The following is a 12,854-nucleotide window of genomic DNA, read 5'->3' on the forward strand; positions in this document are numbered from 1 at the left end:
CGCAGCACGTGGATATTTTGGCACCAACACTGAAGTACCCAGTTTCAAAGAAATGAGGCCGGAGGAAATTTGGGGCCAAATTGGGATTTCTGCGTGAAATCCATGCGAGGCTGGGCAGACCCTTTGGCTTACGGCCACGCTGCCCCCATTTCTCACTGCTGGCATGTTTCCTACCTGACAGCCTGTCACGCTGCTATTTGCAGAATCAGCTTCTCCAGAATATTCCTAACCATTCTGGAGGAGAGAACCTTTGAAAAGATGCTGCCAGTCACACACTTTATGAAAAGGAAAAGCCACACTCACATTGTCTTGGAGCCTGGTGGCTCGTCCTTCAGAGGCTGTGCTCAGTGGCAGAATTCAGTGAGGTGGGGGGATGAGGGCGGCCTGCGTTTACCGTTCCTCCAACGCCCCGGACTGCGTGTGCGTGCGTGTGTGTGATTCTGGAAGCTTTCTTCACATCCTGAAGGACTGTCTGGTGAAAAGGAGAGGGGAGGGGACCTTTTCCACATGACTCCAGAGGACTCAATGAATATCAGAGTGGGAATTAGACAAAAAGCCTAATTAGGGCTTCACATTTTTAATTGACAGTTCATACTGCCCACTAAAGGTGTGGGCTGCCCGAGGTAGTGGTGAGCTCCCCGTCACTGGAGGGAGTAAGCCACAGTGGGAGGCTGCCAGTCAGAGACTGCAGCAGGAGCTCGTGCGTCATAAAGCAGAGGCCCAAGCCCCCTCCTCACCCCGAGGAGCTTTGCTTCCATGGATGGTTGGCTGCTGGCTTAGAAAAATAAGAGGTTTGGGGAAAATTGAGTTTTGTTTCCTTCTGAGTTGAGTTCAATGCTAGAAAGGCCTGGTCTCCAGAAGGCACATTTCTTCAAATAAAGCATTTGACCTGGAAAAGGGGCCCCGTGGGAGCACAGCCTCCCACAGCCGTCAGATACCCTGAATGAACAAAGATGCGGACAGCCTCTCAGGCATGTCTGGTCGTTCCCTGGGTGGAGGGAAGGGAAGGGCTGGGGTCTTTGCCTCCCCACTTCTGGAATCCTCAGCTCCAATTCCCAGCACGCCGCAAGGGAAGGCCTCCAGGCGTTGTCTGTTCAGCGCTCAGAACCCTGCCCCCCGCCCCCAGGCCTGCCGGGCTGCAGACTGGAGAACACGTTGCTGTAGTGCCCACCTCTGGCCCCACCACAGCTGGCGCAGGGCCAGCTACTGTGGGGGCCTGGCTTCCGCTCTCCTCGTCACAAAGAGTCCCTTCTCAGTGCAGCCTGTCCAGCCACTGGCCCTTCCCCAGGAGCTGCTCAGCCCACGTCTCCCTCTCCCCTTTGTCCCTCGGCTTCTTCCTTCCTGCTCTGCAGTCTGAGTCCCTGGTACAGGATGTCAGTGGCCCTTTGCTCAAAAGGTTAAGTGGTCTCATGAATGTTCTGTCCCTGCATGAGGGCCAGTGAGGTGGACGGGACCTGGAACCCGGCCGGTGGCCATGGCTGCCGCACACGAGCCTGCTCTCTGTGGTTAGACAGGCGTGAGGTTGCCGGGAATGATTGGCCTTGGCCTTTGTGGAAACTGAGCCAGAACAAAGTAAAATGGCCAAAATGAAAAGACCAACTCCATACCAGTCCTTACTCCAGATTTCCGACCGCTGACCCTCCAGGAGGCCCTTCTCCAGGGCACCCCCGAGTCGCTCTTGACTGACTGAGCAAAGAGGGCTGAGTTGCAGTGTGTGAGCCCCCCCTGGCTCCAGAGGTTCAGCAGGCAGACATGTGTAAGGGCTATAGGGACGGTGATGACCTTGGCGTCCCCCAGGATACCTAACATCTGAGCCCTTTGGAGCTCCTGGCCTGGTTAGGCAGGCCCTTCCAAGGCCAGCATCGTTGGCCAGGACACACACACTCAGGCCCCTGGCAAGACAGTGTGCATTTCTGAACGCTCAAAACACACAGAAAGGAAACATCAAACAGAGCCCGGTGTAGACCAGACCTCCCCCAGAGCTGCCGGAACCCAGGTAGAGAAGCTGAGCCCCGCCCCCACCCCATCCTAGTGCGTTTTCAGCCCCTTTTGGAGGCATTTTTGGGAAGCAGGGCGGGGCTCCCGCTGCCCCCTCGGGTGCGCCCACAGAATGCCAGTGCTGGGAGCTATCAGAGCCTTTGATGCTCACAGGGAAGAAAGGGCCACGCCCGGGGAAGAGAGGCAGGAGGCAGCCCCTCACCTGGCCTCCCCACCTCAGCTCCGGAAAGTCTCTGCAGAGCCCTCGTCTCCCGTGGCCTTCTCAGGGTGGCCTTGCCTGGCAGGCTATTTATATTCTGGTTTGACAGGAAAATCGCTCTGAGAGCACAGCCACTACCACCGGGCCCCCGTCTGACGGATTGCATCCTCAGGAAGGAAAAGGCAAATCCTGACAAGACTCAGGGGCTAGCGTGCTGGTTTCCTCAGTGATGCTTCTGCTTCAGCTAATGCACACTCCAGTCCCGCCCACCCACAACGTCTGGGGGGAGTGGGAGCCCACAGGGGGCCCCTGTTCCGTCTCGGGGGCCCGAGGGCTGAGGGCTGAGTCAGAGCAAGGAACGTGGGGTCACAGACTTGGGGCCATGCCCCGTGCCAGGCACCACACCAGGCCCCCTCCTCGGCTGCTTCAGGGATCTAGCCCTACTCTGGCCTTATGCGAGGCTCGTTTCCTCTCTGGCCCTCTGTTTCCTCATCTGTGCCAGAGTGTCCGACCAGAGAGTCAGTAGAGTCTGCAGAGGGTGCTGGGGTTTTCTTCAGAAGCAACGTCAGATCTGTGGTGCGTGGCCAAGTACCAGCAACCGACTGGGAGCAGAGCACCTTCCCCCGCGGGGCTGCTCCCCTCCCCCAGATAGCTGCCTTGATCATGTCCCGGGAAGGTAGAGGAGGCTCCGGTGCACGGGCTCTGATGGCAGTGTGGACGGGGTGACCTGAGGCCAGGACTTCTGCACATGCTAGTTGAGAGCACTGGCAAGAAGTCATGCCCACCTCTGTCCTCCCCACCCTCACACAGTGTCCCACTCCTCCACTCGTCCGTCTTTCCGTCGGTTCACCAGATGCGCACCAGGAACCTCCTCTGTGCCACTCCCACTCTGGGGGCTGCGCGTGCAAGGACGAATCAGATGGTCCTTGCTCTTACCGAGAACTATCCAGAGAGACATGGGGCTGGCAGTGAAGGGTCTTGCAACTGTGGGCATCCTGGAAGGGCCTCCCCTCCCCTCAGTCGGTAAGGGTGACATTGATGGTCATCCTGCCGATCAAGGTGACCCTTCACTGGAGGTTTACTGAGCACTTTACGAACTTGCTGTCATTTGGGCGTCACGACTGTCCTGTGAGTTGGAAGTTGTTTCCGTTAGACAGACAAAGCGTCTGGGACCCAGAAGTCGCCCAGGTCACTGGTGGAGCTGGTGCACACCCTTCCCCAGGGAGCCTCAGGCCACACTCTTAACCTCCGCGCCGCACTCTCTAAGAGAGTGGCAGGCCTTTCCCCTGTGCTGGGCGGATCCTCTGGCTGTTGCCAGAGCCTGTGGAGATCTTTAGAACCCCTCACCTGGGTCCTGATCCCCCAGCGACGAGCCATCTCTGGCCGGCACAGCCATGCCCAGGCTGCAGCCAGCCCGACAGCTCTGTCATTGTCCCAAAGGGTGACAGACTGGGGAACAGGCTTTGCTTTAGCTGCCATCACAGTCCCAGGGTCCTAACAACAGAAGTCCCACCAAGGGGGACGACCTTCCCCACCCCGGCCTTGGTAGGTCCAACGGCCTCCGCAAAACCCAGGCCAGCTCTGCCACGGCAAGGGCAGCTGCTGGCCTCCGCTCCAGAAGCCGAGAAGGGCGCCTATAGGTGGCGTCCGCAGCAGGAGCCCCGTGAGGCAGGGCAAGCACGAGGGAGTCGCCCGTCCCCTCCCTGCTGCCCAGGGTTTGATTTCTGGAACATCCCGCCTGGGGAAATGTGAGAGCCACAACCAGCCTGACCCCCAGCTAGAGCTGAGCTGCAAGACTGCTTTTCAGCGGCAGCTCGACATTGGGAAGGACACTTCCTTGCAGGGACGTTATCTCTCTGTGCCCATGCTCCTCTAGGGACCAGCAGTGGTCCGCGACATGCCCTTGAGCCCAGCCAAGGGCTGACTTGGCACTTGCGCAGAGCACCACAGGGACGGGGACGCCTGAAATCTCCCAGGGGGGCTTTGGTCCTGCAGCCTTTGCTGCGGGTCACCGGACCCAGGGCTGGAGTAGGAAGCCTGTCCATGGCATGTGGCAAGGTCTCCAGTCCTCAGGCATCAGTTATCTCTCTCACACACACACACACACATGCACGACATGAGTGAGGAAGAGGCTAATTGTCCTCAAATTAGCCAAGTCCATTTGTCTCTTTTGAAATAACGGGTTTAATTTCCTCCCTTACTTGCAGTTTGGTACAGCACCAAGATCTCGTGTGTACAGAACACCTGATTATAATAATCACCAGCTGGGGAGGCTGTCTTCATTTGTGTCCAGAGGGACAAATAAGGTACCTGTGGGTGGCTCCCCTCCTCCAGGAAGGCCAGCCCTGCTGGCTCCTCACCTGTACGGTTCAGGAACGCCAGGGTGGAGAAGGGGGGGAGCCTGTTTGCACAACCTCTCCCGCGGAAGGAAACAGGGTCTGGTGCGAGGAGCAGGCATGAACCATGCAAGTTCACGTCTCAGGCCACTCACTGTAGCAAGGGTCTTAGGTCTTCGGCACAGCCCAGCACCTGGCATGCAACCATCGCCCGGGCTCGTTAGGGTTTGCACAGGACCCCAATCTTCGGGAGCAGCCTTGCTCCTTGGCCGCCTCTGTATCCCCATTACATGGCTGGGATCTGGACAGTCACTCAGTGGGCTTTGGGATTTTGATATGGGGGAGAAGGTGGGTTTTTCTGGTCTTGAAATATGTCAGTCCTGGAAATCTGTTTCCTTTCAGCCTGGGGGCTGGGAGCCAGACCCATGCCTCTGGGTAGTGTTGCTTAAGGTCAGGGGCGGGGAGGTGCAGTGTGGCCTGGGATCTTGAGGGAATGGCAGTCAATAGGGCTTTGAACAGATGGCTTAGAGCTCCAGCAGGAGGGGCCAGACAGACCAGGAATGGTGACATCAGGGAGGTGGAAGGGGGCTGGGGGATGTATCCTGCAGAAGTGCGTGGGCTTTCTGGGGTCTATACTAAGAGTAAGATCCAGCCAGGAGTAAGAATAGTCAAATGCCAGCCTCAGGAGTCAGGCCTTTGATAGTTGGAGAAGAGAGGAAGCAGGGCGCATAGAATTGGAAAAGGTGTCGGGATTCTTTTTTTTTTTTTTTTTAAGGTGTCAGGGTTCTAGTGCATAAGAGCACCACAAAGCCAAGGAGGGCCTCTCCCAGCTCACCGGGGCTTGCGGCGGGGGCGGGGGGGGGGGGGGTGGTGGCTGACAGCCAGGTCCTAGCCCACCTCTAGCCAACCTGCCAGCAATGGTTCAGACCCCAGCCGGAGCTTGTCCTGGTTGATCCCATTATGTGACTGATTTCTGAGCGGCTCTTGCTTGCTAGGGCGCTGGGCAGAGGCTGATTTTTCATTCCCTTGCCAAGACTGAGCTGGCAGCCCCTGGCAAGCGTCTGATGTCTCCCTGAGCAGCTCCAGCTTTAGGAATTAATTCCACTAAACAGATTGCTCAGGAAGCTTCAAGGTCATCTGGAAAGGGTAGCCTGTTCCTACATTAGGAATATAAGTCCAGGTATATGGGCTGGAAATTTCCAAGCCCACAGGAACCCTAGAACCCTAGAGAACATGAAGATCCTAGCTGCCCAGTATGGAGGGTGCTAAGTCAGATTAGCCTGTGGGCTGGTTCTCTGCAGGCATTTTTCCGGTGGGTAGGCTTGGCCCCTGCTGTATACCCTGGAGCCCCCGGGATAAGCTTTAGTCAGATTCAGCAACCTGCCATGTTCTACACCAAATTCCCAGCAAAAAGGCTGGTGTCCTTGTCCCCACTCCAGCAGGGAGGGGGCAGGTCACTGCTGCTGAGAGCGGTGACCTCTGGGTCTTGCTGGGCCCAGGCCTTGGCCCTCCTGGGTCACCACCTGCCGTTGGTCCACTTTCTGGCTAACAAAACCCTGCAGTCCTTTGGCACCTACATCCATCCCAAGCCTCAAGATCACAGTCTGGCTGTGGGCCACCAAAGGGAGACAAGGAGCCCTCCTAGCCCTTGAGTGAATATGCAGGATGCTGCTAGAGAGGAAGGAACCATGCCTGGGTCATAAGCATGGGGAGGAGCAGAGCCAGTGATCCATGGTTGGAGAAATGAAAGGGAAGACCCACCCAGCTGATGCCCATTTGCTGTTGCTCAGATGTAACTGGGTTAGTGCCCCAGGGGCTCCGGGCTCCTCTCTTAAAGGGACAGAGGCTGCAGTGAGCCGGTGAGTGGGTAGGAAGTTGTAGAGGGGAGCACGGGGGTTTTGGCCTCAGGCAGGCCTAAGCTGGCCTGCAGCTCCATACTCATTGGCCCTGTGACCTTTCCAAGATCCTTGGTCTGCTGAACTTTGTCTCTTTGTATCTAAAGCAGTGGGAATGTGAGCTGAGCCAAGTATGCGTGCCTAGCATCGCGCCTGATGGGGAGAAAACACTCCTTATAGAGGAGGAAAAGAGTGCAGGGCTGGCTTTGCTGCAGAGCCTAGCAGGACCTAAATTCTGTTCTCAGCCTGCAGCCAAGAAACCAGGGATGCCTCTTTCCATCTCCCCAGGGGACTTGTCCCTCATCACCCTTTTGCCCAGCACGCCCAGCGTGGGTGGTAGGGCCACTCAGGAAAGGGTTGTGTATTCAATAATGTGATGCAGGGGGGCGCCTGGGTGGCTCAGTGGGTTAAAGCCTCTGCCTTCGGCTCAGGTCCTGATCCCAGGACTCTGGGATCCAGCCCTGCATCGGGCTCTCTGCTCAGCAGGGAGCCTGCTTCCTCCTCTCTCTCTGCCTGCCTCTCTGCCTACTTGTGATCTCTATCTGTCAAATAAATAAATAAAATCTTAAAAAAAAAATAATGTGATGCAGGGACAAAGTCACACCTCAAAGGAGTGGGTTGGGGCAACTCTTGTCATTGTCATGCCTCAGTTCCTGCCACCACCCAGAACCCCCACCCCCCATCGCCCGCTTACTTCTCTTTTGGTTGAATGGGAATGTTCTAGAGTGAGCTCAAGCTGATGACCTCCCCTGAAAGAAAAGAGGTGGGAGCTCGTTGACTCTCACGTCCTGTTGCACACCTCCTAGCGAGGTCCTCCTGTTCTCTCTGCACGGCCTCTATGATTGAGAAGTGGGCACCGAGCTCTCCAAGTGTGTCTGAGGGAGGGCCAGAGTGGGGACAGCACCCCTCCAGGAGATGGAGGTGCCTACTTACTCCTCCCTCCACCACCATGACTCTGCACTGAAATGGATTTCAGGCAGGCCCTAAGGGTTAGCATATGAGGGTTCTAGCCTAGCTCCGTAGTAGCTGGCCTTGCGCCCGGGGCCGGGGACTCAGCCTGGAGGAGCTGTAGTTGACTCACCCACAAAATGGGGGGGTGCGTGGGGAGATCTCCCCACCATGTGATAGGCGCTCCTCGACTGCAGGCTCTTTGTCCACAGCAACAGAAGCGGGCCTCGCAGCCAGGTGGGGATGTGTCCTCTATTATAATCACCATCCATCATCCGGCCAGGAAGCCAGGTCTGTGCTGGACATCTGTCCCTGCTCTCGGCACACAGTTCCCTGGACTGCCCACAGGTGGGTGGGGAAGGGCAGCTCTGGGGAGAGCGCAGGGAGGTGCTCCCTGGGGGTGTCTGCACACCTGGCCCTCAGCGGCCTGGGCAAGGCCGCTGAAACCCAGCAGTCCATGCTGGAGAACAGGAAGGCCTGTAGTCTGATGAGAGAAGATTTCAGAAGGCAAGGAGAAGTCCTCATGGCAAGGACTGACTCCGGGTCACTGTTCTTGTCCTGCACCCTCAGGAAGAGAGCCCCCCTTGTGCCCACAGCCTCCACTCTGACGGGTCCGACCTGGGCTCCAGCATGGATGTGGTTTAGGCACACAGAGATGTTAATAGCGGAGCGTATGCCGTTTCCTTTCGGTTTTCCTCCCAGAGAGAATAGAGCTGACCCTGAGGTCTGCCGCGCCCTGGCCAGGGGAGGACAGCCTCTGTCTGCCCGAGACCTCCTTCTCCTCGCTCAGGGAGGCTGTTCAGGGACCCAGAGCTGGGGGTATGGAGAGTAGCCCTCCACGGGTCACACCTGCCCTGGGGTCCTGCTTCTGCTTGGCTGTGGCACCGCAGGCCTTGCACTCCTCCCAGGTCGCCCTCACGGAAGCCCTGGACAGGGCTCCGTGGAACCAGCTTGACAACCATTTGGAGATTCTTTCTTTAGAGCAAATTTCCCCCAAAGTGGCCTGACTGGGTCAGAGGATATGCCTCTTTTTAGGTTCTCCAAATACCCTGCAGATGATATCCCCACAGGGTCATGTCCCTCTTGGAGCCATAAGCAGAGCGTCAGGGGTCGGTCCCCTGCCCCCTGGTCTCACATCTGCATGACAGCGCGGTCCGCCGCTGGTCTCATAAGCACAGAACGTTCCTTATTGAAACCTGCTTCTCTTGACCAACAGTCGGGGTTACATACTTTCCACGTCTCTGTTTGTACCTTTTAGAGGACTGCTGTGCGTCTGCAGTCACAACTGTCTGGACAGTTCTTTCACTTCGGAACTTTCCTTCTTTGAACAGAAGTTTTTAGTTTAATTGGGTTCGTTGAACTTGAGTGTTGGGTTTTTGGGGGACCCAACACCTGCATCCTAATTAAAACTGTGTAAAGTGGAGGCACCTGGGTGGTTCAGTCAGTTAAGTGTCTTGATTTCAGCCCAGGTCATGATCCCAGGATTGTGAGATGGAGCCCCATATCAGGCTCCATGTGCCGCGTGGAGTCTGCTTGAGATTCTCTCTCTTCCTCTGCCCCTCCCCCTGCTCCCGCTCTTTCTCTCTTTCTCTCTCTCTAAAATCGGTCTTTAAAACAAATAAAATAAAGCTGTGTAAGATGACAGCTGTGCTTGAGGTGAGCAGGGGTCGGTAAAGGCAGGGGCTTGTTTGTGGTGGGGGGACTTGAGAGCAATGAAAAAAGTTGTGTTCTAACCGTGACCGCCAGCAATGCCACAAATGACGTTTCTCTAGGTTAGAAAAACCATTAACGGGGTGCCTGGGTGGCTCAGTCGTTAAGCATCTGCCTTCGGCTCAGGTCATGATCCCGGGGTACTGGGATGGAGCCCTACATCAGACCCACTGCTCAGTAGGAAGCCTGCTTCTTCCTCTCCCATTCCCTCTGCTTGTGTTCCCATTCTCGCTGTGTCTGTCAAATAAGTAAATAAATAAATAAATAATCTTAAAAAAAAAAAAAAGAAAAAGAAAGAAAGAAAAGAAAAGAAAAACCATTAGCAGCCAGAATGCCCAGGGTGGCAGCCCATGGGGTCAGTACAGACTGGCCATCCTGACTGGTTCACTCCTGGGCATTAAGTACTCACCTGAACCATGTGAAATTGCCAGTTTTTTATCTTTCAAAATGGCCAAACAGGGACCACTTCATATGTAGTTCAACCAACTCTTTGACCGATTGCCCTGAAGCACAGGAAGAGCTTGAACTTACCATGTGTGCCCAGCCTGATGGAGATCAATGCCCGCCTCCCGGAAGCATGCAGGAGCTCAAGGACAGGTAAGAGCCTAGAGCTGCGGAGTCCCTCTGACTGTCTGTCTGTCTGTCTCCCCGACGCCTGCAGGCCCTGATCCTTCATCAGCTGGGCCGCTACAGTCTAGCAGAGAAGATCCTCCGGGATGCGGTGCAGGTGAACTCGACAGCCCACGAGGTCTGGAACGGGCTGGGCGAGGTCCTACAAGCCCAGGGCAATGACGCGGCGGCCACGGAGTGCTTCCTGACAGCCCTGGAGCTGGAGGCCAGCAGCCCGGCCGTGCCCTTCACCATCATCCCCCGGGTGCTCTGAGCAGGCGCCTGCCAGCCTCACTGCCGCTAAGGCCCCCAGGCCCCCCCCCAGGGCGCGCCCCCCCCCCCCCCCCCCCGCACCGAGGCCATGGAGGAGCGTGCGACTGGCCACACTGAGCTAAGCGAACGAGCCCTGGTCCATCGCTCTCTCCACGTGCATTTCTGTTGTTGTGCTGACCAGCCCGGTGATAGTCTCTGAACCTACTGACATCGTTCAAAATGGATTATGTGCCATATTTTGTTAGTCGACATCTGCGTTTTAAAGTCAAACGATAATGGACTTAATCAGCAAATGTAGACGAATATATTCAAAGGTAAAATTCAGTGGCAGAGCAGATTATTTTTATCAGAGCTGTAAAGAAAACTCTCCTCCCCCCACCATCCCCGCCCCAACCTCCGCCTGGAAACCAAATGTGAATTTTCCGTTTCCCACCTCAGTCCTAGTCCAAGCCAGGACACCAGCTGACGATCTCTTGGTTTTGTTGTCAATAACTACACCGTGTGAATTCCTGTCCTCACTTAGAGCAAAGCCTGATGTGAGAATGTTTCTATTTCACCAATATATGCCTGTTACAAGAGAAGGAAATAGAAGCTATTTAAGTTTAACTTTTTTATGTGAATTCAGAGTTTATTTATCGATGGAAATATGTACAAAGAAGCTTCAAATGGAATATTTACCGACATTCCTTATACATGACAGACACTTGGCTAAATGGGAAGATGATGTTAATAATAAAACGATTTTTAAATGGACCCGCGGCCCGTGTCGTTGGTGAAAGCACAGAGCCAAGAAGTTTAGGCTCTGTTCCTGGGGTGGGAAGCGGTGTGCGCGGGGCGCCTGCCCCTGGCCGGGTCAGCCCTAGGCGCTGGGAGGGCCCCCTGACTGTCCCGTGGGATTTCACCTTTCCCATCGCTCCCCTGTTGTCTGGGATGGGAGCAGGGGACTCAGGCCCGGGCAGTTAATATCAGCGTTTGTGGGCATAGAGGACTGGTAATGAGCGTGTGACCTGAAGTGGCCCAGTTAAAGAGGGAACTGTAAGGAAAGGCTCTCATTCTCCTGCTGGACTTACTTTTTTTTTAAGATTCTTTTTTAAGATTTTATTTATTTATTTGTCAGAGAGAGAGAGTATAGGCAGGCAGAGCAGCAGGTAGAGGCAGAGGGAGAAGCAGGCTCCCTGCAGAGCAAGGAGCCCGATGTGGGACTCGATCCCAGGACGCCAGGACCATGACCCGAGCCGAAGGCAGCCGCCCAACCGACTGAGCTACCCAGGCATCCCTAAGATTTTTTTTGTCAGAGAGACAGAAAGAGAGAGAACACATAGCAAGGGGAACAGAGGAAGGCAGAGGGAGAAGCAGGCTCGCTGCCGAGCAAGGAGCCGGAGACTGACTAATCCAGCAGAGTGGACAGTAAAGCACAAGGACCAGAGAGAAGCTGAGCGGACCTCTCCAGTTCCTTGCCAGCTCCCCAGGAAATGTGGGCGCGGGGGCCCGAGTTCCGAATCAGAGGTCTCCCACCCGAGCTGAGCACAATCTTCCTGACTCACCGGCAGGCAGGCACGGGGTCAGCTGAGGTCTAGGGAGGTAACCGTGCGAGCAGAGGCCACGGCCAGAGCAGGTGAGCACCCCAGCCTCAGCGTTGACGTTGCCAGGCAGCATCTGAGGCTGTAGATACGCATCAGTCATGGAATTTTCGACGTGACACTCTGGCCGGGAAGGGCAGGCGCCCAGTGGGGTGGCCGTTCACACTGGATGGGGCCAGCTCGTGTAGGAGCGCAGGGAAAGGCCTGCCCGGATCAGGACCCGGAAGGCAGGCAGCTGGCGCGACCCACAAATCCTCCAGGCATGGTGCCGGCCATTATCTCCCCAGCCAGCTCCATGCAGGGCCCTTCCCTCAGAAAATCCTGTGCGCACCAGCCTGCTCAGGGCAGGTGATATCTCCTGTCCTCCTGCCCACCATCCAGCCCCTCCACGGTGTCCCACTCCCTCCCCAGCTCTCCAGCCACATGGCTCAAAGACTAGCATGTGGGCCCAGTCTGGCCCACGGCTCCCAGGGTCAGGGGTTCAGGTTTGGGCATGGGGTTCAAGCTTGGCCAGCAGGACCCCCCCACTCCCACCCCAGGGCTTGTGTTCTGGGAATATCAGGAAAAACTCTGGTGGGTTTGCTATCCTGATGGGATGCAGCCTCGGCTTGCTGCCGCCCACGGGCACTGTGTGGGGCAGCCTGCCTGAGAATGAGGCCAACACGGGAAAAGAGCACAAGGAGAGAGAGAGAGAGGCCGGGTCCCAGAGTCCTAGCTGGAGCACTGGAGCCCCAGACCTTTCCCTGTTGTGCTTGGGATAGCGCAGCAGGCTTCTGGGAGGGACCTTCACCGCCACCCATTCAGGAACTCTCCCCAAACCCCTTAGTCCTCTTCCTCAATCCCACCTGCTCCCCACCCCACATTTTACTTCTCAACGAGTCTTGTCCTTTCTGCCAGGGTTCCATCTCCAATTGTCAGCCAGCAGCCCGCTACCTCTGGCCTCTGGCCAGACCACCGCAGGGTCCTCTCTGCCTCTGCCTTGGCCCCTGCAATCCTCAGGGCAGCCCTGAGCGTCCTGTGTAAGGTGAGGACTGGATCGGGCCTCTGCCCCCTAAACACGCTCTGCGGCTTCCCCAGCTCACTCCTGGAGCCAGGCTCCGTGCTCCGTGCTCCCCAGGATCTGCAGAGCCTGACCCTGCCAGCACCCGCCCCCAAAGTCTCTCCTTGCTCCAGCCCTCCTCTGGGTCCTCTAGCCTAGGGCCCCAGTGAATGAATGGAGGCATTCATTCATTCATTAATAGATCAGGGAGCAGAAGCTGAGTGGGTAAGAACAACGACAGACCCGGGCCTGAGGGATAAACCTTTG

At 56.4% G+C, this 12,854-nt stretch overlaps 1 protein-coding gene across 6 annotated transcripts in view; it reads left to right on the forward strand.

The window, feature by feature from the left end:
- The window catches only part of TTC7B (tetratricopeptide repeat domain 7B), a 248,341-nt gene extending 237,620 nt beyond the window's left edge, over positions 1-10,721 (forward strand). For all 6 annotated transcript variants that reach the window (XM_046007995.1, XM_046007989.1, XM_046007990.1 and 3 more), the window contains one exon: positions 9,748-10,721. In XM_046007995.1, coding sequence (XP_045863951.1) covers positions 9,748-9,969 — 222 coding nt within the window. In that variant the 3' untranslated portion in view covers positions 9,970-10,721. The remainder of the gene's footprint in view (positions 1-9,747) is intronic.
- The last annotated feature ends 2,133 nt before the right edge of the window (positions 10,722-12,854 follow it).

The sequence above is a fragment of the Meles meles genome, chromosome 6 (genome assembly GCF_922984935.1).
Source record: "Meles meles chromosome 6, mMelMel3.1 paternal haplotype, whole genome shotgun sequence".
NCBI classification, from domain to species: Eukaryota; Metazoa; Chordata; class Mammalia; order Carnivora; family Mustelidae; genus Meles; species Meles meles.